The 26,426-nt window shown below is 40.4% G+C and overlaps 1 protein-coding gene across 8 annotated transcripts in view; it reads left to right on the forward strand.

The window, feature by feature from the left end:
- FHIT (fragile histidine triad diadenosine triphosphatase) overlaps nt 1-26,426 on the forward strand; it is a 1,437,020-nt gene that overhangs the window by 1,234,850 nt on the left and 175,744 nt on the right. For 7 of the 8 annotated variants that reach the window (XM_040454580.1, XM_040454579.1, XM_040454577.1 and 4 more), the window contains one exon: nt 19,313-19,381. The exons of the other annotated variant lie outside the window; for it this stretch is intronic. In XM_040454580.1, the coding sequence (XP_040310514.1) occupies nt 19,313-19,381 (69 nt within the window). The remainder of the gene's footprint in view (nt 1-19,312; nt 19,382-26,426) is intronic. 8 annotated transcript variants of the gene reach the window in all.

Here is a 26,426-nt window from a genome sequence, read left to right on the forward strand (position 1 = left end):
TGTTATGTGTATCTGGTGCCTCTGAGTTCAGGATAGTGCTGCTTTGCTTTCTGTCCATCCTCAAACTCACTGTACGTGCATCAGCTAGTGGAGTTACATTTCTTTTTGTTACCTTACATGACACACAGGCATTCCTATCTCTTGGGCCTGGGTCTTAGTGTTCCCTGGCCAGTCCAGCCATGTCTGGGGACAGTATCACCCCTGGTGTTCATTCTTTCATCTAAAGTAAGGAGATGGATGCCAGCTTCACAGCCCTCAGGGAGATGCAAATTAAGACCACAATGACTTATCACTATACACAGATTAGAATAGACAAAATGACAACACAGAATACCTGGTGAGCTTGTAGAGAAACTGAATCCCTCTGGTCAGAATATAAAAACCAAACATACTTAGCCAGCAATTATACTTCTGGGCATTTATTCCAGAGAGATGAAAACTTATGTGCACACAAAAACTTGTATATGAATGTTCGGAGTGGCCCAAAACTGGACAACATGGTAAGATCCTTTAGTAAGTGAGTGGTTCAACAAACTGGTACATCCCTACTGTGGAAAACTACTCAGGAATAAGAAGGCATGAATGACTGATACATGCAACAGCATGGATGGATCTCAAGAGCTGAGTGGAAAAAAAAAATCTCAAAAGGCTAAATAATATATGATTCCATTTATATGGCATTCCCAAAATAACAACATTATAGAGACAGAGAATGGATTAGTGGTTCCTGGGGTTACAGGCAGTAGGGGAGAGTGTGACTATAAGAGGGCACAAAGGAGATCTTTGCCTTCATGGATTTGTTCTGTATCTTGAGTGCAGTGGTGTTTATGTGTCTACACATGTGCTAAAATGACTTTGAACTATGCACACATTGTGCCAGTGTCAATTTCCTGAATTGATGTTGTACTGTAGCTGTGTGGTGCCCTCCATATGCCATTGTTCAGTACTTGGAGAAACTAGGTGAAGGGTACACTGCACAGGATCTTTCTATTTTTGCAACTTCCTTTGGATCTATAATTATCTCAGTGTGAAAAATATTTTTTTAAGTTGGCAATGAAATAAAAATGATAACAATAACTAACATTTAAAGAGTACCTACTGTACACTAAGCCTTTGCTGAGTATTTATTTTCTGTAATTTATTCCTAATTCTCAAAGGGGAAAATGATATGAGATATATAAAATGTTATGTCTATCTTGCAGACATAACATGGGGCATGGAGAAGTCAGATAGCTTGCCCTGGGTCACACAGAGAGTAAGTGGTGAGATGGGGATTCAAATACATTCAGTCCAGCTCCAGAGCCACATTTGTCCCACCATCTTCTTCATGATGCTGCTTGTGGCTTTCCGGGATGTGTAAGTTCTGTTGAGCCAGGACATCCGTGCAGCAAAAGAAGGATATTTGGGTATAGAGGAATTCCTGTGGTGGAGCTTTCCCCCTCTCCTGGGCTGGTCTTCATACTTGAGAGAGTGGCAACATTCTGAAAAACCACTGTTAAGTATGACAGGTGTTCTAGAACAGCACTGATGCCTGTACCCAGGTGGCAGGAAAGTGGCTTCTGTAATTAGCCAAGGAAAATGGAGTTGTTCTGATTTCCACTTGCATTCAGTGGTTCTCATTGAAGGGAAGGTCCCTAAGGGTCCCTCTCTTTGTCTTCCATGCAGAGAAAGGCTGGGAGAAGGGTGAGCGGTGCATTTCAAATAGAACAGGTGTTAGTGTTCTTCTCCCTTTTCCATCACCAAGATATAAATCCTCCAATTTCCATGCTGATTTATTTGAAGTTGAGAATATTTCTTTGTCTGCTTCTTATCCAGCTGCCTAATCTGCCTTTGATCCCAGTCCTAAAAAAATTCTTTGACTTCTGTCAACCTGAAAATGCTTGGTGCTCGCCAGCATTCTCTTCTAAGCCCTGAGCCCCAGTCTCCCTGCCGTTGCCATTTTCTGCTTTGTTGCCTGCCTTTTGCAAGAGTTTCTGAAGCAAGGAGTGAAATCTGAGCAAATCTGTGCTCTCAGAGATGCACCCATGGATTTATTGTGATGCCTTTTTTTTCTTGTTACTAGTATAATAGGAGGGCAGGTCCCTGCTCCAAATAGTGGGCTCAGCATTCTGGTTGCAACCAGTTTAAGTATGCAGTCTCTGAGGCAGAGCCACCTAGGGGGAGTCCTAGCTGAGAATGGAGTTGCTACAGATGAGAAGAAGAATGAAGCAGCTGGTCCTAGAAAACACTGTTTGGGAGGAATGGCCAAGTGAGTTCTCTTGGAGAAAGGAGAATTGCTGTTCTGTTTTATTCAAGAAAAAGCTTTTTCTGTCTTGTAAATATGATTTCCTTTGGCCATCCCATTCTTGGTTAAATAATTAGCCATCAATCTCATAAAAGTCATCCCTAGGCCTGTTAGGAGGTGAAGATGAGATCTGGGCTCAGGCTGGGTTTAGCGCATCAAGTTGGAGCACTGGAATGTTGGCCAGAGAGTGGTTCATGGAAGAGGCATGGGATATGGTTTCCAAAGATCTCTGAAAAGATGGAGGGTGAGGCTGATGTTGGCCTGTGAGCTGAAGGGGCTGCCTGTAGGATTTAGGATGAGAGGCTAAATATGGATGCAACCAGAATAAGGGATTCAGAGAAGTGGAGGGGAACACAGCCTGGAGTGTGGCTTGAAATAGTTAGAGCAGCTGGAGTCCCTCTGTGAAGATACTATAGCCTCCCCAATGACAGCGGTATGAATGGTTTGCCAGGATCCACCCCTTCTAACTGAGACCACTTTAGGAAACAAGACAGAGATCATGAGAAGAATTCAGATCCCAAGGCCTGACGGGCTTTAACTGACTGTTCTAGAGATACAGTTGAGGGAAAACTCTTGGAAGTTGAGAGTCAGTGCTCTCAAAAGTAACATGGTGTCTCATGCTTCCCGCCCTACATGCGCCCAATTCCCAACCATTTCCAGTTCAGCCACCTTACTTCACCATAGTCCTTCTCCCCTTAACCAGCCACACCATATCTCATTTGGGGATATCAGGGAGCCCAGGGGCACTTACCCTCGCTGTATCCCGTAGTGGTGTGTGCCTTCCTCTCCTGGGTTTCTGGTAGCCCTTACAGAGGTCATGACAGCATGGTGCATGGAGTATAGTCCTGAGCCTCATAGGCTCTCTCCAATGGGTGATCCCATTTTGAGTCCAAATATTACACAGGTCCTCAAAGTAGACCTAAAACCGATGAGGAATCCCAGCTGTAGTTGTGTAACTGCACAATACCCATGGCAGGAGGCTACAAAATATTTTAGGATATAAGAGACTATATGGCGGACTTTTGCATGGACAAAATAAAGCCAGTTCTGAGAGAGAGAGAGACTGCACAATCACAATGTAGAGCCATTTTTAGGAGAAAAATAGGTACGAGGCCAGTGAGGATATTCGTGTCCCAGTGACATCCTTATATCTTTGGCAGGACTTTCATTGTGGCTCACCCCAAGTTGATTTGATTCACCCATTCCCCCCTACCTTTTTTGAGATTTCATAGCAGAGCAACTACCCTACTGTTAAGAGTAGTTGACAGTTTCAGAACAATCACCTTATACAATTATATGCACATAAGTATATACCATCAGATTTGCTTTTGCTTTACAGATTTCTACCTCCTAGATTCAGGTCCAGTAGAGTTCCTGTGATCTCTTGAACATTGAGTTGGGATGCTTCCTCTCTCCTCTTCCTCCTATTTCTCTTAACCCATCCATTCTCCATATGTCTATTGACTGTGTGCTAGGTATGATTTCACGAAATGGGATCCCAGCTGTGGATATGTCAAAAAATGAACAGGTAGGGGTGCCTGGGTGGGTCAGTTGATTAGGCACCTGACTTGATCTCAGCTCAGGTCATGATCTCACAGTTCATGAGATCAAGCCCTACCTGGGGCTCTGCACTGATAGCCTGATCCTGCTTGGGATTCTCACCCTCTCTCTCTCTTTCCCTCTGCTTCTCTCTCTCTCTCTCTATCTCTATCTCAAAATAAATAAACTTAAAAAAAAGAAAATGTAAACAAATATAGATTGTCATTTCATGTAGGGAAAGAGGAGAGACTGTGTAATATTGGGGCTTCTTTTATATAAAAGAACTAAGTCCTCACTAGGGAGGTGTCATAGTTTGGGCTGCTATAATAGGACACCATAGACTGGATGGCTTAAACAGCAACATTTGTTTCTTACTGTTCTGGAGGCTGAGAAGTCCAAGATAAAGGTGCCCTCAGAGCTGGTGTCGGGTGAGAGCCTACTTCCTGGTTGCAGGTGGCCACAGTAAGCAAACTGGCTCCTGTATTTTCATAAGGGCAGGAATCTTATTCATGAGGGCTCCACCCTTGTGACCTATTTACTTCCCAAAGACCTCACTTCGTCATACCATCACATTAGGAAATAGGGTTAGGATTTCAGCATATGAATTTTAGGGGCTCACAAAAATTCCATCTATCACAGGAGGTAACACTTGAGCAGACACCCAAGTAGTAATAACCAGAAGAGCAGCTCACATTTTTTGTGTGTTTCCTTATGGTGACAGGAGATGTGGGGAAGGCTTTCCATGTATTATCTCATTTAATCCTCTCAGCCCTTTGAAGAAGGTACTTCCTTATCTGCATTTATAAATATGGACACCAAGGCTTACATGTAAAACAACTTTCCCAAGATCCCTGGGGAAGGGGAAGTGAGGGGTGGAATGGGGATGTGACTTTAGAGCTTGGCACTCCTAACCACTAAGCTCTGCTGCCTGAGTATTTGTAACCTGAGGGGAGAGGCACCCACTTCTCTGCTTTTGGTCTCGCTTCCCAGTGGGTTGAAAGTAATGGTTTTCACACTGTGCTCTAGTGAAGCTCCAGGGCTTTATGAGCCCAGGATATGTGTGTGGGGTCACACAATGGTGTCCGGAGAATGGTTCCACTTCTGTCTGTTTTATAGAATTTGCTTCAACAGAATTGTTTTTAATGGCTTAAAGTCCTTAAAAGAGAGTCCTAAGATGACTCACATAATGAATATTCATTTAAAAATTTAATTTAAAAAGATAAGAATTTTTGAGGCCAAGTGGCAGTTGTAGAGGTGGTGATGGCAGTGGCAGCAGTGATAGTTGGCGAGCACTTACATGGTGCTTACTAAGTTCCAAATATTAATACTCTGTAATACTAACCCACTCAATCCTCACAACAACCCTGTGGGGGTGTTTGTTTTACAGAGGAGGAATCTGAAGCTCTGAGGTGAGTAACTGGTTTAGGCTAGGCTCCACAGCTGGTTAGTGGCAGGACTAGGAACTGAGCCCGGGGGGTCCAGCTGTAGAATGTGTGCTTCGTTAACCTACCACGTAGTGCTAGGGACCTGAACCTTCTGTCACTAGGCTTAATGTGAAATCTATGCTTGCCCTGGAGTCTAGACGTGGTGATTGCATGTTCATGGAAAGCACTTTACAACCTGAACCGGCTCTAAGACGTAGACATTCACCATTATCTGTGACGCCGTCTTCCTTGGACTGACTATCTGCTGATGGACATGTGACATTTCTCAGGAGCAAAACGTGATTCCCAACTTTCACATACATGAGCCTGGTGTGGCCTGCTTGCATAATTCATTTTAAAAGATGAATTGTTGGTTCATCACATTAATGAATGAAGCCAACGCTGGCAGCAGCCAGGGACCCACAGTGTCCTAAGCCAACGCCAGCCTGACATTTGTTTCTTTATGTGCTACAAGATAGTCAGCCATTGGATGGCCCTTTTTGACCAGAAGTTAATTTTGAAGATTAGAAGGCACAGGAAAATCATCATCAACTGTTCACCTCACTTCACTGCCTGTACAACCAATTCTGACCCATGCCATGAGGGAGCATTTATGCTAAGTGTTCCTCAAAGGGCTCCACCACCGTAAATCTCAGGTCTGCAGTCAGATTCCTGGCAAATGGGAGCCACTGCTAACACCCCACTGCAGTTCCCTCCCTGCGGGAGGGTTGGGACCAAATGACATACTGCAATGTGTCTTCCATTAATGGCCAGTTCGTGTTGAACCATGGAGACTAAAGCGAGCAAGTGTCCCATTCTGGACTAAAAAAGTTGAGTCAACATAAATCCCAGGGGCCTCAGTTGCTGAAATCACCCAGGAAAGGAAACATTATTGATTTCTCATATTATCTAATTTCTGGGCACTGCCTATGGAATCACTCTGTCTCATTGAACAATAAAGTACATTATGAGAAAAACGAGGGATAGTCCCAGGGCTTTCCCCACTGCCTGTTTCCTTTTTTTATTATTATTGCCTTAGCAGTATTCATAGTTTGTGCCTCAAAGCCACCAGACAGGGTCCCACAAATCTCCCTGGCTCCTTGTGTGGGAGCCAGGCTGAGATGATATGCAGCCCTCCGGATGCTCCTAGTATCATCATTTTAGACCCAAACTGAGATATGATTTAGGAGGTCCCGATAAAACTGGGGATCATTGGCCTAATCGGAGTCATTTATCCTGTCTTGAGCTATCAAATCAGTACTCGTGGGTTGCAGGGAGGTGGGTGAGGGTGCTTTTTTTCTGGTATATTTCACAATGATTACTTTGAAAAGAATCTCATTTATGAAGTTCATGATCTCTACAGAGTATCTGAGTAGAACTTTTGTAGGAAGTAGCAGCTCCACTTAGCAGCTCCGTAGGTTGAGAATTGGCCCATCCTAACAGAGGATTCATTTCTAAAAGCATGACTCCAAAATCAATACCTGCTCACTTGAATTAGAAGGAAAATGTAACCCTCCAAACGATGGCTCTGCCTAATTTGTTAATTCAGGAACATTAGAAAACAAGAAAGCATATGTACCAAGAGAAGAGTGGAATGTGAAAAAAAAAAAAATCCAAGGGAGAAATATGATAAAATTTGGATCACACTAAATCTATTTATGCTGAATGTTTTATTTTGTTGAAGTCGCATGTGAAAATAGCCATATTGAAATGATGAAAATCTTGTATTCAACTCATGTTAAGGGAAGAGAATGTTCTTTTGAAAGATTTTGCAGTAACATTTAAAGCAAGGAACTCATTATTCATAGAAAATCACAAAATGGTGGGAGAAGGAGGGCTTTACTTAGGAACCCTTCCCTGCTTGTTGCTGTTCCTACGTTAAATGAACAGCAAAGTCTCAAAATGTTGCATGCAGGCACAGAGATATTTTTTCATACTAAAGAAACATGACTTTTAACTATGTAAAATGATTCCTTCCTGACAACGTTTAAATAGTGTGCCAGCCCACCAACAAAGCAGACTGACAGGTCGTGAACTGATGTGGTTCATCACCCTCCTGCAGAGGCTAAGTGTCTGGATCTTACCATACCCCAGCACATCTTTGTTCCTTGATTTTATCTGGCACCTTGTTTTTTTTTTTTTTTTTTTTTTTCTCTCTCTCTCTAGTTAAACAACCTAGTTGTCACTGGTGGACAAAGGGAAAAGAAAAGTATCATTATGCTTCATTTATTTTTAAAAAGCACCTGATTTTTGGAACACAATTTGCAAAAATTATTTGAGATAGATTAACCTTTGAAATGATAATGACATAAAATTATATTAAGTAATTTTCCTAAAAAATAACTCATATTGAAAATAATGCATGACACCATCAACTTGAAACCCAACTTAGGATCTTGTCTAGATTCAGTTACTTCTGGGTGACTATTTGATACTCAGACTGTGTGTCTGTTTCACACCCGGAAGTTTACATGTTGTGGTCTCCTGACCTCCTGTGAATTTATAGGTCTACTTCCTAGTCTCTCTGTTAGCACTAGAAATGGAAATAACACAAGCTTGCCCTTCATGGCTGACCTTTCTGGGTTTCTCATCACTTTTATTTAAACCAGACATTAAAGGTGAAAACTATAGTAGTGATGCACTCAGCTAGTGAGATAATTAGGAAGCACCATTTCCATAATTACTGTGTCACTATCTCTGGAGGGACATGAAAGCTTGTCCTGTCCCTTTAACAGGACAAGTTGCTAATCCCCTTAACATTTTTTTCCCTTTGGACTGATAATATTTCACTTTTTTTTTTTTTTTTTTGCTTTGTAAAATATTCCTAAAGGGAAGCTTAAGCAATAATGCACAGATTATGGAAATTATGCTCATTAAGTAGAGGGCAAGATTTCTAGAAAGCCACAGAGCTGCTTCGAAACATGTAACCTCCATTAGAGGCTTCATTTGAATGTTTATTCATGGAGCAGTAAACGTTTATTATTATACATTTTATTGAAACATAAATTAAAGAACTGTAATTATGTGTATGGCAAACAGTAAAGCAATGTGCATTTGTCACAGAATGAGTAAGACAAGGAAAAATGCCATAATTGTTCCATTTGCATCCAAATCCTTTATTGTATGCCCAACAGAAAAATACCCAGAGGGAATAACTCTGTGGATTAATGTTCTGATATGGTGTATAAAAAAAAACATATTCTAGATACTCTTTGTAGCAAAGAGAACATCCTAGAATTAATTTGTCAAGGTCACAAGCTATTCAAAGAAAGGGTGGGTTTCTTCTTTTCTCCTGAGAGAGAACCATAGTAACTCTTATTAAAGTTAATGCTGAGCAAAGAATGCATCCCCTTGGCAGTCCGTGCAAGGCTGATTGTTTTCAGGATGAGCTATTTGCTCCAGACACTCAAGCATATTTGAGGAGTTTTTAAAAAGCACTTATATGAAGCTGGAAAGACAAGACCTTCAAACTTACACTTTTGTAGAAAAAAAAATGCAATTGGAAAGAAAGTAATGTGCGATGTAATCATAATGGCTCTGCACAGGCCATATCCTTGTATGTGGAAGCAGAAGGAAAAGACAAGAGTGGCCAAAAGAATCTGTGTGTATGAGGTTTCTTTTTTTCTAAAACAACCTAACAAATTAAGAACAGTTTGTAATCACCTACCCACACATCCATCTATCCATCCATTCACTCATCCATCTACCAAGCATTTACATAATATGGAATGTGGGATTGGGGGAAGTAAATAATCAGGAGAAAAGTACAGTCAGGAATATTCCAGAGTTCCAGATTAATAGAAGAGAGGCACCTGGAATTAATGGTTCTTAACAGTACAAAGCAGTCATTGAGATGCCTACAATGAATCAGAAGACCCCTGGTGAGTCTGAAGGAGGTGATGGTAGGCATTTAAACTGGCTCTTAAAAATTGGGAGGAAATGGGAGACAAGGAACAGGAAAGAAATGTCATACGTAGGAAGGATCACTATGTAATTTTTCCTACCAAGGATACATACTGTAAACACAACAACTACAACAACTGCTGATAAAATACAAGGGTGGTAAGTCCTTAAACATTCTTTGTATCTCTTGAAAATCATTTTACTGGAATTGTCAGTAATGTACTCTCTCTGCTCAGCAGCAAACAGAACTCTTGCATGTGTGGATTAATGGGAAGACTTTTTTTTTTGTCCTCAAATAAGTCTACCTGGAGTTTCATTTGTCTTGTTGCATGAGCAGACCCTATTGACATTAAAATTATCATATTTGCATGGTTTATCATGGTTTTATCAATATTGCTTGAGTTTGTCAACTTTTTAAAGGGTAATGATTATACATCCTATTTTCTTCTTCCTGAACAGTTTTCTTTATTTATCTTAAGTGTTTGTTCATTTTAGAGAGAGAGAGAGACAGACAGACAGACAGACAGACAGAATATGAGCCAGGAAGGGCAGAGAGACAGAGGGACGGAAGATCTGAAACATGCTGTGTGCTAACAGCAGAGAGCCAGATGTGGGACTTGAACTCACAACCATGAGATCTTGACCTGAGCCAAGATCCAGCTGAGATCATGACTGAACCACCCAGCACCCCCTGAAAATGTTTTTGACAACCTGCTTCTACTCTAAACCAGAAGGTGTGGTTGGTTCTGAAGTAAGCCTTGCTAAATGTATCCTATTCTGAACCATCAACAACCCCAAAGCCTGTTTTTTTCTTTATGGATGGATTCTGCCATACTTGCTTTGGTAAGTATTGGTTTGTAGTTCCAAAATAAATGTCACTGGAAGTCCTCCTGCTCACAGGGCCTTGAGGACACCTTGAGGGCCCAGCCAACTCAAGAATAAAATTGGTAGTCTATCAGAAGGCACAGGCACAGTGATGGTTTTTGACCCTCCTGTCAATGACTTCCTTCCTTTAGACTTTCAGCAATGCTGAAGCAACTGGTATGCCTTTTAGGAAACAGAAGAAACCCAGTGTTTTTCAGGTGTCCAGACTGCTCCAGTCAAGTTGAGAAACTTTAAGAAAAAAATTTTTTTAAAAAGCCAATTCAGTTAAAAAAACAAAAACAAAACAAAATACTTCCAGAATATGTGGAGACCCTGCAGAGTTTTTTGGCTTAACAATTGTGTTTTTAAGCCATATATCAATGGCGGTGCTCCAATTGTGAGTTATAATAATATATCATGAGAGGGACAGTGCTCTCATGATATATGGGTGCAGTACATCATCTAAGCATCATGACTTTGATGATGTATGGCTCCAAACCACAATGAGAGTTTAAAGGAGCTTTTAGCAACCAGACAGCTTTAAATTTAAAATTTTCTAAAAATTAAGGTCTTTTCAAGTCAAATAAAAGCAAGATGCTGGAATCTCATGCTTTATAGAGTGTCACTGCACTCTGAGAGCCTGGGCATGTGTCTTTCCCTTTTGGCTTTAAGCTCAGAACATGGAAATAATGGTCAGGTTCTTCTTCAATTTCTCTTTCACAAGTACAGGTCAGAGAACTGAACAAACATGAGCAGGTGTCAATGCATCTGTTTTGCCAATCACTTTTCCCCCATCTTCTGCACCACAAGCACAAGTAGCTTATCTCTAAAGCCAAGCACTGGATCATATGAGATTTCTCTTGTGTTCTTTGTTTTAAGGAGCCCTTCTGCTAAAATTCAGAACAAAATGAACAGATAAAAAGGAGAACAACTTCGTAACCCATCGCTCACAAAAACAGGGCCCACAGGAAGAAAACTTGCCTTTTCTATCATTTGTCTTTGTAAATAAAAGCCTTGATTGCAAATGGAAGAAATATATAAGGTGACCGACATGCAGTGTTCGCCCCAAGCAGGAAATGGGAGCTATTGCTTGGTTGCATCACCTTTCCTGTCTTCATGAGGTGTTTATAAAACAGTGATGTTGCGCAGCAGAAAGTACCTACGTTGTTTAAAAACCACTCGCTTTTGGGGGCAAGGAAATCACTATCAATTAAGAAAGCAGGTGCTGGAAGAACCTCTCCTCCTCTTTCTGTTTATAATCCTACTGCAATAAACAGAACAAAATGAGAAATCTTCCTACTGTTTGCATAATAGGCCCAAACAGGAACAGCAAGAGACAATTACATTTCAAGTGGCTTCTTCCATTTTCCTTTACTAAGAATGGCGGTAGAGTGACTGCCATGTGGAGACAAACATCTGGGCATGAGGAGTTAACACAGTCCCCTTCCCATTATTTTGCCTCCAGTCTTTCATTGCTTTCGCTTCCTCCACAGATTCAAATTCTCAAATTACTATAGATTTTCGATGTCCACCTTCTACTCCTCCCAGACTTCCAAAAGGCAAAACATCCTGTTTCCACCAATTAGGAACTCCTCCCCCTTTTTTTTTTTTTGTTTCAAAAAGGAGTTCTGGGCTTCTCCACCCCCTCCTATTCAAGTAGCTTAACTATATAATCTGGATAACAAAGAGGGGGACTAAATGCATCATCCATTATTCTGAGGCTGTTAGTTGAATGTTATGAATGAGGGACACCTGGTGTCTCTAGAAATGTTGGTTATGTCATCACTTTTTTGGAGAACCCCTTAAATTTAATCCACTTCTCTTCTATAAAGATAACACTGACACATCACTTAACTATTATTAGCTTTACTTAGACATCAATTGCACTATCACACCATCTATCCATTTAAAAAAAAATTAATGTTTATTTATTTTTGAGAGGCGGGGGGGGGGGGGGCAGAGAGAGTCAGAGACATAGAATCCGAAGCAGGGTCTAGGCTCTGAGCTGTCAGCACAGAACCTGACGTGGGACTCGAACTCACCAACCACAGGGTCATGACCTGAGCTGGAGTCATAAGCTTAACCAACTGAGCCACCCAGGTGCCCCTCATCCATCCATTTTTAAGTTATTATCAGTTATAACATGAGCTACAATTCCCATGAGAACAGTTGATGCTAATAATGGCACACAGAGCTGTAGATGTATTAGCACATCCAAAGTCCTAAGAAGTAGAAACTCCTACCGTCTCTATTTTTCTACATGAGGAAAGTGGGGGGCTTTCTGAGGAACACATAAATGGTCCAGGGTCACCCAATTTATCATAGTGGCAGAGCTGAAATTATAACGCAGGTTGAGGGGATGTCATATCCATCTAGCTACTCCATTGTCCTTCCCAACTGAACGACTAGTATTTGGGTGAATGTATGTCTGGGTTTATTTGGAACAGCTCAGAGTTAGGCCTATTGTCCTAAACAGGCCACTGCAGTGTGAATAGTGCCTTCTTTCACTCTTAAAAGCCCCACTTTAGACAATAAATTATATGGCCCCCTAACTAGTAGCATGCTTCATGCTGGGGAATCTTACTTGTGCTGATTTGAAGTATTGTCATCTGCCTCTCCTGGGAAGACAGAGAAAGAGGCTGGCTCTCAGGAAAGTCCTTCTAACAGGGTGGCCTGCTGGCTCTGTTCAGGTGCTTGCTGCCATTTATGCATCTTCTTTGGAGAAACGTTCCTACTTTGCCTGTTTTTTAGTTAGAATTTTGTCTTTCATTAAGTTTTCATAGTTCTTTATGTGTCCTGGATATAGTGCCCAATCAGATATATGATCTACAAAAATTTTCTCCCATTCTCTGAGATGACCTTTCAGTTTCTTGATGGTATTCTTTGGAGCACATTGTTTTAAATTTTGATGATGGTCACCCTCTTCCACTTTTAAGGTGACCCTTGTGGTCACCCTGAGCCCAGGTGGAAAATCCAAGATCACCCATACTTTTCCTATTTTAAGGGCAACTGGTTAGCAACCTTAATCTTTCTGTAGCCAATTTCACCTTTGCCATGTAACAATTTATGCACGAGTTCAGGGATTAGGATGTGGATTTACTAGAAGGGTAAAAGTATCTCTGCCCATTACCTGCAGTGGTTTTTTGTTATTCTTTAGAATCAGATTTTCATTCTAAGGTCACTCATTGATCTGAGGGAGGGGGTTCATGAGGGAGCAGCTGGTGGTGGCAGGACCCTAGTTATGGAGCAGGGTAGCTCTCTCGCCTTCACTGCCCTTTCCTCTTGCTTGTATCCCTTAAAACCAAACTGCACTATATTCTGACAAGGGCAAAAGACACCAGTATGATAACACCCACCATCCTCAGGTGAATATGAGGTAAAGTAGATGTGTTCAAAAGGATGGAAGGAGAAGTGCCTTAGTGCAAAAGAAGTAGGACTTATAAAAATGTTGTCAGGGTATTAAAACTCAGCTCCCACACTTGGAGAAAAAGCTAGAGATAAGAGGGCTTTTAAAGCTAAAATGTGCTCAAGTGTGTGAGCCAGGAAAGGGTGAATCTACTGCTTGGTAAAAATTACTTAAATTTAATACATGAGTGGAAGAAAAGATTTGGCATTGAGCAACTTAGTTTATATTATATTGGGGATGGCTCCCAACTAGGAACAAGTAAGGTAAAAATGGAGCTCAGGAGATGACACTGTTTTAAGTGAATTAAAGTTTCTGGGGAAAGGTCACTTGTATTCTTTGATGCCCAAAGGACTTGCAGATGTGATCAAAGACATTACTGAGAAATCATGGAGCTTGAGAGCCATAGCAAAGAGTTGTCCTTATATCTGGTACGAATATTTGGGAGAAGCAGGGTGGTCTCCTAAGAGATGGTGTCATGGCAGTCTTGGATTCAGATTTCAGCTCTTGGTCACTCTGCAGGAACTTGGGCAAGTTGCTTAACCTCTTGGGGTCTATTTTGTCAACTGGAAATGATAAATGTATTTATTAATTACCTCTTGGGAGTATTTTTTATGTTTATTTATTTCTGAGAGAGAGAGAGAGAGAGAGAGAGAGAGAGAGAGAGAGAGAGAGAAAGCATGAGCAGGGGAGGGGCAGTGAGAGGGAGACAAAGAATCTGAAGGAGACCACAGGCTCCAAGCTGTCAGCACAGAGCTCCTTGCAGGGCTCAGTCCCACAAACTGTGAGGTCATGACCTGAGCTGAATTCAGACACTTAACCTAATGAGCCACCCAGGCGCCCCATCTCTTGGGAGTATTGTAAGACTTCCCTGAAAGGATATAAATCATCCCAGGGACTGGCATGTAGTGAGCTTTCAATAAATGCTAATGACAATTTCTACTACTAAAGATAATAACAATAATAATAATAATAATAATAATAATAATAATTGTAGAAATTAGTAAGCTTAGGAAACTTAAACCAGTATTTCCCAAAGAGTGATTTTCTTCTTCCTCTGCAGATACTGCTATTGATTTCTTTGCAAGACTCCTTTTCCTTGGAAAGTTTTCTGTGCTTATGTCTCTCCCTTTCTTCACCTTTCTCTCTCCTAAATCCACTTCAGTTTTGTTTTGTTTTTTTAAATAACAGCTTTGGGGCTCCTGAGTGGCTCAGTAGGTTGAGTGTCCAACTCTTGATTTTGGCTCAGGTCATGATCTTGCATTTCATGGGTTCAGGCTCCACGTCAGGCTCTGCGCTGACAGTGCAGACCCTGCTTGGGATTCTCTCTCTCTCCCTCTCTCTCTCCCCCTCTCCTGTTCATGTTCTCAAGAGAAGGAAGGAAGGAAGGAAGGAAGGAAGGAAGGAAGGAAGGAAAGAAAGAAAGAATTAAATAAGTAAATAAACTTTAAAAAATAAATAACAGCTTTATTTATTGAGGTATAATCCACATACCATAAAATGTACTCTTTTAAAGTGTACAGTTCCATGTTTTTTCTAGAATATTCACAAAGTTGTGCAACCATCATTACTATCTAATTCCAAAATATATTCATCTTCCCCAAAAGACACCTCATGCCCATTAGCACTTACTCCTTGTTTTTTTTCCCTGGAAATTGGTAATTTACTTTCTGTCCCAATAGATTTGCCTATTCTGGACATTTGATACATGGAATCAGACAATATCTGGCTTTTTATGTATGACTTCTCTCATGGACTGTAATTCATTTAGCATAATTCTTTGACTTAGCAGTTCTTCATTCCTTTTTATGGCTGAATCATGTTCTATTACCTGGCTATACCACATTTGTTCATGCATTCACTACTTGATGGGCATTTGGGTTGTTTCCCCTATTTGACTATTATGGTTAATACTTCTATAAATATTCATGTGCAAGTTTTTGTGTGTCCATATGTTTTCATATCTCTTGGGTATATACATAGGAATGGAATTTTGGGTTCTATGAAAACCCTGTTTAACTTTTTGAGGAAGTGTGGAACTCTTTTTCCAAAGCAGTGATGCCATTTTATGTTACCGCCAAAAGTGTATGAAGGTTTTAATTCTCTATATTCTTGCCAACAGTTGTTATTGTCTTGCTTTTTATTTTATTTTTTTAACTGCCATTCTGTTGAGTGTGAAGCAATATCTCAGTGTGGCTTTGCTTTCACTAATGACTAATGATGTTGAATATGTTTTTAGCTAACTGACACTGATGATTATACCTTCCTTCTTAAAATCCTTCCTCACTCAGTTCTAACATTTACCCTCTCCTGATTTGTCTCTTTCCTCAGTGTATCCTTAACTTTAGTCCATTTTCTTTTTTTCCCAAACTTCAAATTTTTAAGTGTCCCAATTCTGAATTTTAAGCTCTGCCCACTATATTTTTTCCATAACACTTATCTTCACCTGAAATTAAATTGTATATTTATTTACTTGTTTATTGTCTGCATCACCCATTGGAATGTAGCTTCATGGGGGTGGGGACTTGTTAGTTACTATATTCCTGGTTCCTAGAATGGCACCTGGTTATAAATATTTTTGCATGAATATCTATTAGAAAATGTAAATAGATATTCTATAAATAAGGACCTGAGATCTCCATTATTAAATAAGTTTCTTGGTTGCAATTGAACATATTTAATCAAGTGTATATAATGTGGTTCTTCTCAGATACCTTAATATGCTGATAAGCATTGTGAAATTTTACTTGACCATGGTAACTCTTTTGGTGTAGACCAGGTTATGGATTTTCTGAAGTATTCTTCTAACTCAAGTAGCTAAACTGCTTGAAACTCTAGCAAAATTTAAACTCTAGTGAAAAATAAATCCTGGCACAACTTTGGAGTGCTTTATCAATTAGCAGTTTTTCTGGCACTTCAAGAAGTAAGTTGTGATCACCAAGGCTCGATATGAACTCACCAAGGACAGGTTATGTCAAAATATCCCGATGTGTCTGTGTTGTCCACAGGGTTTTGTTTGTTATTTTATCAGAGTGCCATTCTACCAGAAGGCCATGGCAATGGCATTTCTTCACAACAGTGAGGTTTTGAGCTGGCTTTATCATGATTTCCCTCTTCTGAGGAGTTTAGTGGGTTGTCAGGATCTTGAGATCAGTCTGTCACTTAAGAATTTATGTCAAGATATCAGGCTGGGTAGAGTGAGGTCTGTGCCCTTGGGAAGAATCACCTACATAGTGAGCTGTTTGTTGTCATCAGTGTCACAGTACATTCCAAGTGGTTACCGATGATCAAGCATGGCATTTCCAGGACTGGGTGATAACAGAACTTATGGAGTAGCCCTGAACACTAAATCTAGGCAAGGAAGGTAAAGAAAAGCAGTTATGGATGGACCTGGACCCAGGAGGCTCCCCTAAAAGAATAAGTTCATAGCCAGTCGTGTTTCATTAGTGCATAACAACAGACATATCCCTAAGGATAAGGGATGACCAGAGTGCAGGAAGCCAGGGGAACATTTACTTATTGGTGTTCCATAATGCAATAGGGCAGACAAAGCAGTGAGTGACTGTGGTGCCTCTGGTCGCATTTGGCAGGAAAGAGGTCAAGAAACGGATGGACAGTCTAATCAAGTGCTTCTCAGACAGTGGCCCTGAACCAGCAACACCGGTATCACCTGTGAGTTTGTTAGAAATGCACATTTGGGGCCCTGGTGTCTCACCAGGCCCAGGTGCATGCTCAGATTTGAGCACCTGCAGTCAAAGCAAGAGAGACAAGCTCCAGCAGCAGACGAACTAGAACGATGCCCCATTCAAGGAGCTTCTTAAATATCTTCCTTGCTAGCATGGGATCTGGTCCCTGAATGTGATCTCTACTTGGTCTGAAGGTTAAAAACAATGATAATGAAAATACATTAAAAAAAAAATAATAAAAGTAATACTGCTGTAGCGACATGTGTTGAGTACTAATTATGTCCTAAGCAGCATGCTGAGCACAGGCTTAGCTTTGATCCCTCTTAATAACTAAGTGAGGTAGAGACTGTTGCACTCTCTGCTGCAGCTGAGGACACGGAGATATAGGCCCTTTTGAGGCAGGGGCTGCAGCTAGTAAGTGGTGGGTCCAGGGTTTGCATTGGGTAGTTTGCACAACACTGGTCTGGTTATTACACATACAAGGTTGTGTAATACCTGGTTATTACACATACAAGGAGATGTTGCGTGGGTGGTTGGATGGAGTGATGGATAGAAGAAATGAAGATAAGGGAGCAGGGAAGAAAGGAAGGAAGGAGAACAAGAAGAAAGAAAGGAAAGGGGAAAGAAAGAAAGGTGGAAAGGAGAGCTGCAGGTATGGGAGGCAAGGTTTGAGTGAAGCCTCCTTCTAAGATTGGCTATTCCCTTACATTGTAGCACTTTTCTGGTCTCACTTTGAAGTCAGCCAGCCTGTGTCCTTCAGCACATTTCAGCCTGGGCACATCCTCCTTTGTTTTCTCCTAACACTGTTTCATGGGTAGTCTGCAATTTATTTTTCCTTATTTGTTGATTCTCCTTGTCTCCCTATGCTCACACAGTCTTTGTAACTTAAGTATACGCTCACCCCAGTTGCTGAGCAATCTGTGACTGCCTTCATTGTTGACTGGAGAATATTCTCGCAATAACATGTGCTTCTTTGGGGACGATGTGCTCTGGGGCTGACATGAAGCTTCTCTGTGTTCATTCACCTTGGACCACCTTTTTCCCTGCCTCTGCCTTAATAGCATATCATTTCCCCCCTCCTTTTGCAGCAAAGCCACAGAGACACTTAATCTCCCATTCTCCAGAGGCCCTTTGGAAGCTCAGAGCCTGAACTCCATAATCAAGAAGGGGTGGGCGTGATCAGGGACAAAGTTTGATTCTTTGTCAGCTTCTCTGCATTTAGGCTTTTCATTTTCACGTTCCTCCGCACGGTTTGTAATAAACACAAGAACATAGCTCAAGGGCAGGAATGAGGTTTAACTTGAGCAGAGGTACAATAGAGGCTATTTGGAAAGTAAAACTTTCAAATGGCAGTTTAGCCTTGAAGAATATATTGAATTAGATATGCGGTGTGCCTTGATTCATGATCTCTGCATAATAGCATTGCTATGTATATTACCAGGGTGCTTTCATAGACTGGAGACACGGGCTGTTTAATAGATCAGCCTCACAGAATGAGCCAAAACACTCATGAAGAGCATGGGAGCAAGAGTCACAAGACCTGGATTCCTGCACTGACTCTGCCGCCTCCCATGGGGTCTTGACTTTCCTGGGAATAGCTTTCCTCATCTGCAAAGTGGGTGTCAGAGTAGAACTTGCCTCATGGGATTATTCAGAGCAGTAAAAGAGATAACCGCTAAGCACAGAGTGTTCTTACCATATTATGTAAAACTTTAATAAGTAAGGACTATTTATATTACTTTCATACGATTTTTATTTAGAAACCTTGATTCTAAAACATGGTGCACACTCTTTAATACCTTCATTTATTTGCTTTTTACTTAACGCAATTCTCTTTTAGCCAATTCTTATTTCTTGTCACTTTCATAGTAACTATGGTCACCTTTTAAACCACGCTGTCACTTGAAAGTCCTAGCTAAATACAACCAAGACTGACAACTATGAATAATTCCACATACCCCATAAAACACTCTGGCATTTCACTCAAATTCTCATATATGCCGCCAAGTTGTTCTCTCTTGTTTTGTGCCTCTCTGTTCTCCACAGATTTCAGATACAGTTACTGAAGGTGAACATCATTTCCCTCTGAAAAATAATCCAGCAGGAACCAATGTTGAGTAACTGGGCTTCATAGGAGCATCACTGTCAAGTCTAGAAATATACGAGGAGACAATCACATTTCATTTTTTTTTCTCTTGAATGTTTTTAGCATGTTCACGTCCACGTTCTTCCAAGGAAGGCTGGAGACTTTCACAGGAATGACAGCGTCTATGATGAGGTGGGTCTGTTTTCTCTGATCTTACTATTTGATCACAGAGGCTGTCAGTATGATGAAATCAAGCTGATGAACCAGGTGTCACCCTGGATATATGGTCTTAAGTGGGATTCTACCCCATATGACTTGGGAAGTGGCAGTAGAAGCCAAGGAACCAGGAATGACCATTATGGGAGTCAAAGACAAATGAATCATAGTGATTTTTCTTTTCAAAGTAAACGTGGCAGAAACCAAGTGTCTTTGTGATTTCTGCCCTATCATTAACGAGGACACTAAATATTGCCTGGAAATATGGCCCAGAGTCTCCATAGGAGAAAATCGGTAGTGCTGCCAACCAATGGAAATCAAGCTGATTCATATATTATTTTTTTTAGTCAAATACTATTTAATTTAGAGATGCTTTGGAACTCAGCTTGTCTCTCCTAACATTTATTCAAAGCAAAACTTTGAATTATTGTTACCTGAAACCAGCTGGTTTGAATGAGTGCTGCCCATGTATCATAAACATTTTAGCAGTTAATTGACTTCTGGAAATTTCCATTCAGACACAGAAATGTGAAACCTCTACAAAGATGAAGTAGCAAGGTGATCTGGTCCTAGGACCTCATGTACCTGAGAAATTTCAGGGGTCTGTCTCACTCTGTGGGGTACGTCGCCTATAAGGGTTATTCTGGTATAAAATATTGGAAGATAATTTCAGTTTAACTACCTGTTGTAGCCAGTGATGGGCAAGTATTTTCCCCAAATGATCACGTGGCAGTGGTGCCCTAAGATGCTTGGTTGGAAAGGGTTTTGAGGCTTTTCTGGATGAAACAAAGACAAATGTTGTGATTGGTTAACAATGTCGACCACAGATGTCAAAGAAGAAAGAGGTGCCATTTTTGTCACCTGTTTGACGCTCCTGTTCTAAACCATGGAGAGCAATGTTTAAAATACATTTTTAAAAATTTGGTTGTTCATCATGTGGCTCTATCCCTATGTTTATCCCACCTGGTTTTATATTTCTAGGGTTTTATTTTTTTGTATTTATGTGTCATTTAAAAAATATATAGTATTTCTTGGCAATAACTGGTATTAAAGTGGCTACCCAGACCCTGACAATAAAGACTGAGGGGCCATCAGTTAATAATGAGACTTACAATTAATTTTTCTGGGATCTATTAGATTCTTTGTGGTGACTGATGCTCATGCTTTTGGGATGTCTCTCACTATACTGTGCATCCTGTTTTTTCCAAGAGCTGCAGGAGGGATGTGCAGGGTGGAAATGCTCTAGTGACTCGTCCCTAAGTACTGGGTTTTGGACCAGTTGCTGCAAATCTCATTTCTCCAGAGATACCATCCCTGGAGAGTCTGACCCAGTAGATTGCAGAGGCATACTGAAATCAGAAGTCATGAGAGCATAAGAAAGTGCCCAGGAGATTCTGATGCATGGCTAGGTTTGGGAATAGTCTCTCTCCCAAATTTGTGCTTTCTCAAAGTTATATTCTATAATATTGTAATTTGAACTCATTTTTGTTAGATGTGGAATGTGACTTGGAGTTAGTAAGGGCTTAGTTTGCATTGGAAGAAAATCAGAATTATGGAGTAATTATAAAGAGATGCCTTTTAAAAAAATATGAGTACTGATCGTATTAGCATAAACTAAGGTTAATAAAATGTTGCCAAGTACAGGCTATTTTAATGAATAAATTAGCACATGATTTATATACAAGTGAATACTGCTAAAGTGTTATTAAAAGTGCTTGAAAACACTGTTTTCTTGGGCTGAACTGTCACCTTGAAATCTTATTTATATTCTGAATGCATTCATGACAGGAGCTATGGGGCTACATTTCAGCCCAGTTCGAGACACGATGTCCAACACTGAGGTTGGTGTGTGGCCTTTCTCTCCTTCCTTACTCTTTTGCCCTTGTGTGTCTGCTCTCACAGCATCTCTAGCCCCAGAGATGAGGCAGCACATATTCCTGCCTCCTACCTATTTGGAGAAGCATCTCAAGAGAAGGAATTACTGTAAGAGTTCTCTTCTTTCCTTTTTTTCAATTAACCAGTAAGTCGCATGCACTATAGACAATACCCACTAAGGGAGATGGTGGTATGAAATTATGAAGAGATTGAACTTCGGGCACCAGAAGAGTGAGGTTTAAACCCAAGTGCCACCTGCTAATTTTGTGACCTGGGACAAGTCACTCAAGCTCTGTTTTTAATTCTCTTATCTTTAAAATGGAGCTAATACCCTTCAAAAGACTATTATATGAAATATATGACACACTGTACTTGAAAAGCTTATTGCAGGAACTGGTACATACTAGGCATCTATTAATAGGTAGGTGTTTCTCTTCTTATGATCATTACTTTTGTTTTTAAAAACTTAGCATTTGGTGGGTAAATGGAGAGCTTGGATTCGAAGTCAGGTCATTGGATGTTTCCATTCAACACTCTTTTCAAGGGTCAGATTTCCAATTTTCTCTCTACCTTTAACTGCTTTTTCTCAGATTCATCCTCCTTTTTATACAAAAATATAGTTTGAGTACATAATAAGATAATGTCTTGAAAGTGGCACAGGCAGCATGAAGCATTGCACAAGCATTATTGGTACAAGAGATAATGTACATTAGACTGAATGATCTTAATCAGGAATGATAGAGTGATGAAGTACAGCATTCTTTATGCTGATGGGGGCACTCACTCTAGATTATGCATTTGTCGTGGAACTGCAACAAACAAACTGCCATGAAGGGTAGGGAGTAGGGAACAGGGACAGCAGAAGACTGAGCTTGATAAAATGTAATTGTGTTCCTACTGCTGTGGAAATAGAAAATGATACCTAAAGAAGCCTTAGGTTGTAAATTGGCTAAGAATATGGTGTTCTCCCTGGGCGCTGTTTTAGGAGAGATGGTGACAAACTGGAGAGGGTTCACAGCAAGGTGATTGGGATAGCAGAGTCTGGACACAGTGATCTGGGGAGTAGTTGAAGGTGGGGATATTTTGTTCAGAGAAAGGAAAACTTGCAGAGGGAAGACAGTGACAGAGTCCCTGTTTGTAAATATATGAAGGGCTGGTACGTGGTAAAAGTATTAAATGCTCTGTGTGACTCTGGGAGTTGGGGAGGGGAGATTTGGGACTTTTAGGCTAAAAGGAGCCAGATATCAGCGCCACATAACAACAGATCAAATTGATAGAAAGTGATAAACATTTTTAGTACTGTGTGTGTGTGTGTGTGTGTGTGTGTGTGTGTGTGTGTGAAGGGGGGGGTGGTGGAGCTTCCCTTTCCTAGATCTATGAAAGCACAGATGGCCATGATTCTTCAGGTGGACATCTACATCCAGTCCTTGGAGGGACCACTTAGTTCTATGATTCCTATCTTTACAAATCTGACCCATTGGATGATTACCTTTATTTTTAGGTTAGGCAAGTTCTGTAACAAATAGTGTGAGGTATTCTTGTTGTTGTTAGTATTACAGCATTTGGGTCACTGACTAATAAAACAAACTTTTTGTGTTGTTCATAGAAATACATGTATAGCTCACCTCTGACTTGTGTGAGACCATACTCTATTGATTTTTCTCTTTCTCAGCCTGCTTCCTACTTTTTCCTCCAGTTCATTGTTGCATATTGATGGTCCATGGGCTCTGCTCACCTCCTCATATGTATTTTATTTTGTGTGCCAAGTCTTTCTTAATGAGTCTGAATGGTTTTAGGTATGTCACACATTCTTCAGGTCCCTACATTCCCCACAAATCCCTGTCTCTTACCAAGCCTTGCTTCACATGTTTATGATACGTGTCTGGACACGGAAGGCATTGAATTTTGAGATATGCCCATTTCTTGGCCTACTCCCCTTCTTTCTACCACTCAAATGTTACTATTCTACAGGATCGTCTGTCTAGTCCACTATGCTTGTCACTTCTCTACAACCTCTGTTTTACCTCCTTGGCTACTCATATAGCGCTATGGCCCTGGGAGTTTGTCATCTTCAGTGCATCCTGAAATCTCATTCTCTCTTCCCGCTTGCTTTTGTCAAACAGATTATTCTTGTTCCTACCTCAGGGCTTTGGCACATGTTGTTTTCTTTGCCTCTCGCCTCAAGTGACTTCATGTCTTCATCCAAATCTCAGCTCAAATGTCATCTCTTTGAAGAGTTCTTTTCATCGATCACCCCAACCCATCTAAGATAGATAATGTCTTATCCTCTCTGCAGAAATTCTATTATTATGTTTATTTTCTTCTTAATAGTTACCACATTTGAAATAATTTATTAGTTTAGTATTCAGTGCCTGTGTTCCCAGCTGCACTGTAAAGACTTGGGAACAGGGACCTAATCTGGCATAGAGGAGGTCTTCAAGAAATATTTGTTCAATGAATGAGTATATGAGGGAATGAGGTGTTGAACTAGAAGAATTTGACATTCCCTACTAGTCCTAAGGTAATTTAAAAGGAGAGCACATCTTGATTTTCAGGGGATCAACTTATTAACTCGTAGCTACATTGGGTAAGATTCTGACATGGTGATGTCAGCCATTTGAGGTTAATCTAATGGAAGACTTATGGAACAGGATCTATTGGTCAGAAATCAATGTGCACACAACTTCATCTTGTTGCACATCAGAAAGATGGTGAGTAATTATAAATCTCGTATGATTGCTAACCAAGTCTGGTGTATCAAAACAAGTCATGTGTCAAAGTTAACTTGTCTCACCCAAAAAGCTAGACTTGCGTGTCTGTAACAAATACAGATGTGAGATTTGCCAAAAGCAGCCTTGAGAGTTCTCTTGCTTTCATTTTGACCTCGACTATCATCTCTTGAGATTGTCATTATCTGTTCTTCCTCCAGCTTTCTGTCCTGGATTTGTCTTTGTGCATTTTGTTCACTAATGTATCTTCCCAGTTTCAGAGAATGAGTCTCCTTCCACTCCCTCAAAACTGAGTTCATATTCCACCCATTCCAAGACAAAATTTTTATTATAAAGCCCTTTCTGTGTTGTTTTCCATGCAGATCTTATTTGTCCGTTGCTCCCAAACCCTTTCTATATCTGTGTTCTTGAAATTTTCATGAATTATGTGAGGCCTTCTCTGAACTCAGTGGGCCCTCCATTATCTTGACAAGTTGATGAAGATTATGATAATGACATAAATGGGTCCTTGGTTAAAAGAGAACATACAGCTAATGTGGGGGAGGGAAATGTCCATTGCCTAATGCCATGGTACATCATCTCATTAACTCTGTAAGGCTTACCCTAGCTGTGTCCCAAATAAGCAACTCTCATAACTGTATTAGACAATTCATCAAATGTTTATGGGTGACATTGAATGGTTGTGATTGTGCACTGTATATAAAACCCATTACTGATGAAGGAAGTGACTATTATTAAAGCAAATGGGAATAGCAATCAGCAATTGGACAATTCAACCATGAATTTCATAGACAGAGCAACTGTGGGTTCAAGCATGCCATAGGAAACACTTGCTTGGCTTAACACAATGCATGAACAAAATCAATTTGCTAAAATGCAGGTCATTTGGCCCTGAGGGCTGGAGAAAACTATTATATTGCTGATAATATTTATTGTTGAACTTGGATCTCTTTCACACACCATTTGACAATGGGCTCAAAGTCCATGGGTCCCCAGTTGACTCCAAAAAGGAAGGAATGTTTCAATGAGACAGTTAATTAGCTTTTTTTATTCTGGGTTCAATGATGTCTTCATACTGAGGAATGCATTTTTGACTGAGAATTTTGGAATGAAAATTTGGTTACCTCTTGCAAAGAATAAAACAAGAACTCCATGGGTTCTTCTAAATTCATGAAAACCTAAAACAATCTTAAATGCTTAATTGAAGCATAGTTAACATATAGTATATTAGTTTTAGGTATATGACAGAGTGATTTGAGAATTATATACATTATGAAAGGCTCACCATAAGAAATGTGATTATCATCTGTCACCACAGAAAGGTATTATAATATGAGAACTTCTAGCTCAAAGAATCTTTATGTGATATAACCAACAAATAAATATATAATTTAATTATCTTTGATATCAAATTCTCCCTGGTTGGATCTCCAAATTCTCTTTGGCTACCTATTTTATTGATAAGAAAATTTAGTAGACATCTGGTTTACCCTTTCCTATGTCAGATTATTACTCATTTAAATCTTCCTGTCCCTTGGAAGAGAGGAATGTCAGATTAGGAGAGAAGTATTCATCTGGTTACAAATTATTTCTTCCCATTTTTCCTAGTAGAGATAATAATTTGGGGAGTATACAGTTCAGATTAATTACCACATATGAAATGTTGAGAAGAATGCAGGATTATAATGGTGGTGATGGCGGGGTGGGGGCCTCCAGAGAGAATCACAAAGTCATTGGATACAAGACTGTGCTGACAGCTCAGAGCCTGGAGCCTGCTTCGGATTCTGTGTCTCCGTCTCTCTCTCTGCCTCTCCCCTAATTGTTCTCTCTCTCTCTCTCTCTCTCTCTCTCTCTCTCTCTCTCTGTCTCTCTCTCTCAAAAATAAACATTAAAAACATTTTTTTTAAGAAGAGAGGACAGGTATCTACAGGATGTACCTCAAGGCAAAGGATGCCACCTCTATGGTTTTTCCTAGCGTTGGCTTTGAGGACTGCCACCCTGTGTCAGTTTTCTCAGCATTACACTCCTCTCCATTTAAATATGTTCAATTGCATATTCATGAGAAATAAGCAGCAAAAAGGTAACCACATGACATTCTATCAATCATATCAAAGTAAGACCACTCCATGTTTTCTCAGTAAGGCTTTGTTGTGCAGGGTCTGTTCTGCCTTCCACAGTGAATCTTCTCTCCAAACATATATATCCTAGCAGAAATCTGTAAAATCATGCAGCAGGCAAGTGCCTGCTCTATGAAGTCCTTCTCGCTGAGATACCTCCGTCACATTTGTGCTTTCAGTCACTCAATGCTGCAGTCAGACCTCCACTAGCATCAGTAATTGAAGATTGGATCATTTATATAGTTTTTATTTTTTGTAATTAAGGTTTATTTATTTTCAGAGACAGAGAGAGACAGAGCG

This window comes from Herpailurus yagouaroundi, unplaced genomic scaffold (genome assembly GCF_014898765.1).
Source record: "Herpailurus yagouaroundi ecotype Mexico unplaced genomic scaffold, PumYag 213, whole genome shotgun sequence".
Taxonomy (NCBI): domain Eukaryota; kingdom Metazoa; phylum Chordata; class Mammalia; order Carnivora; family Felidae; genus Herpailurus; species Herpailurus yagouaroundi.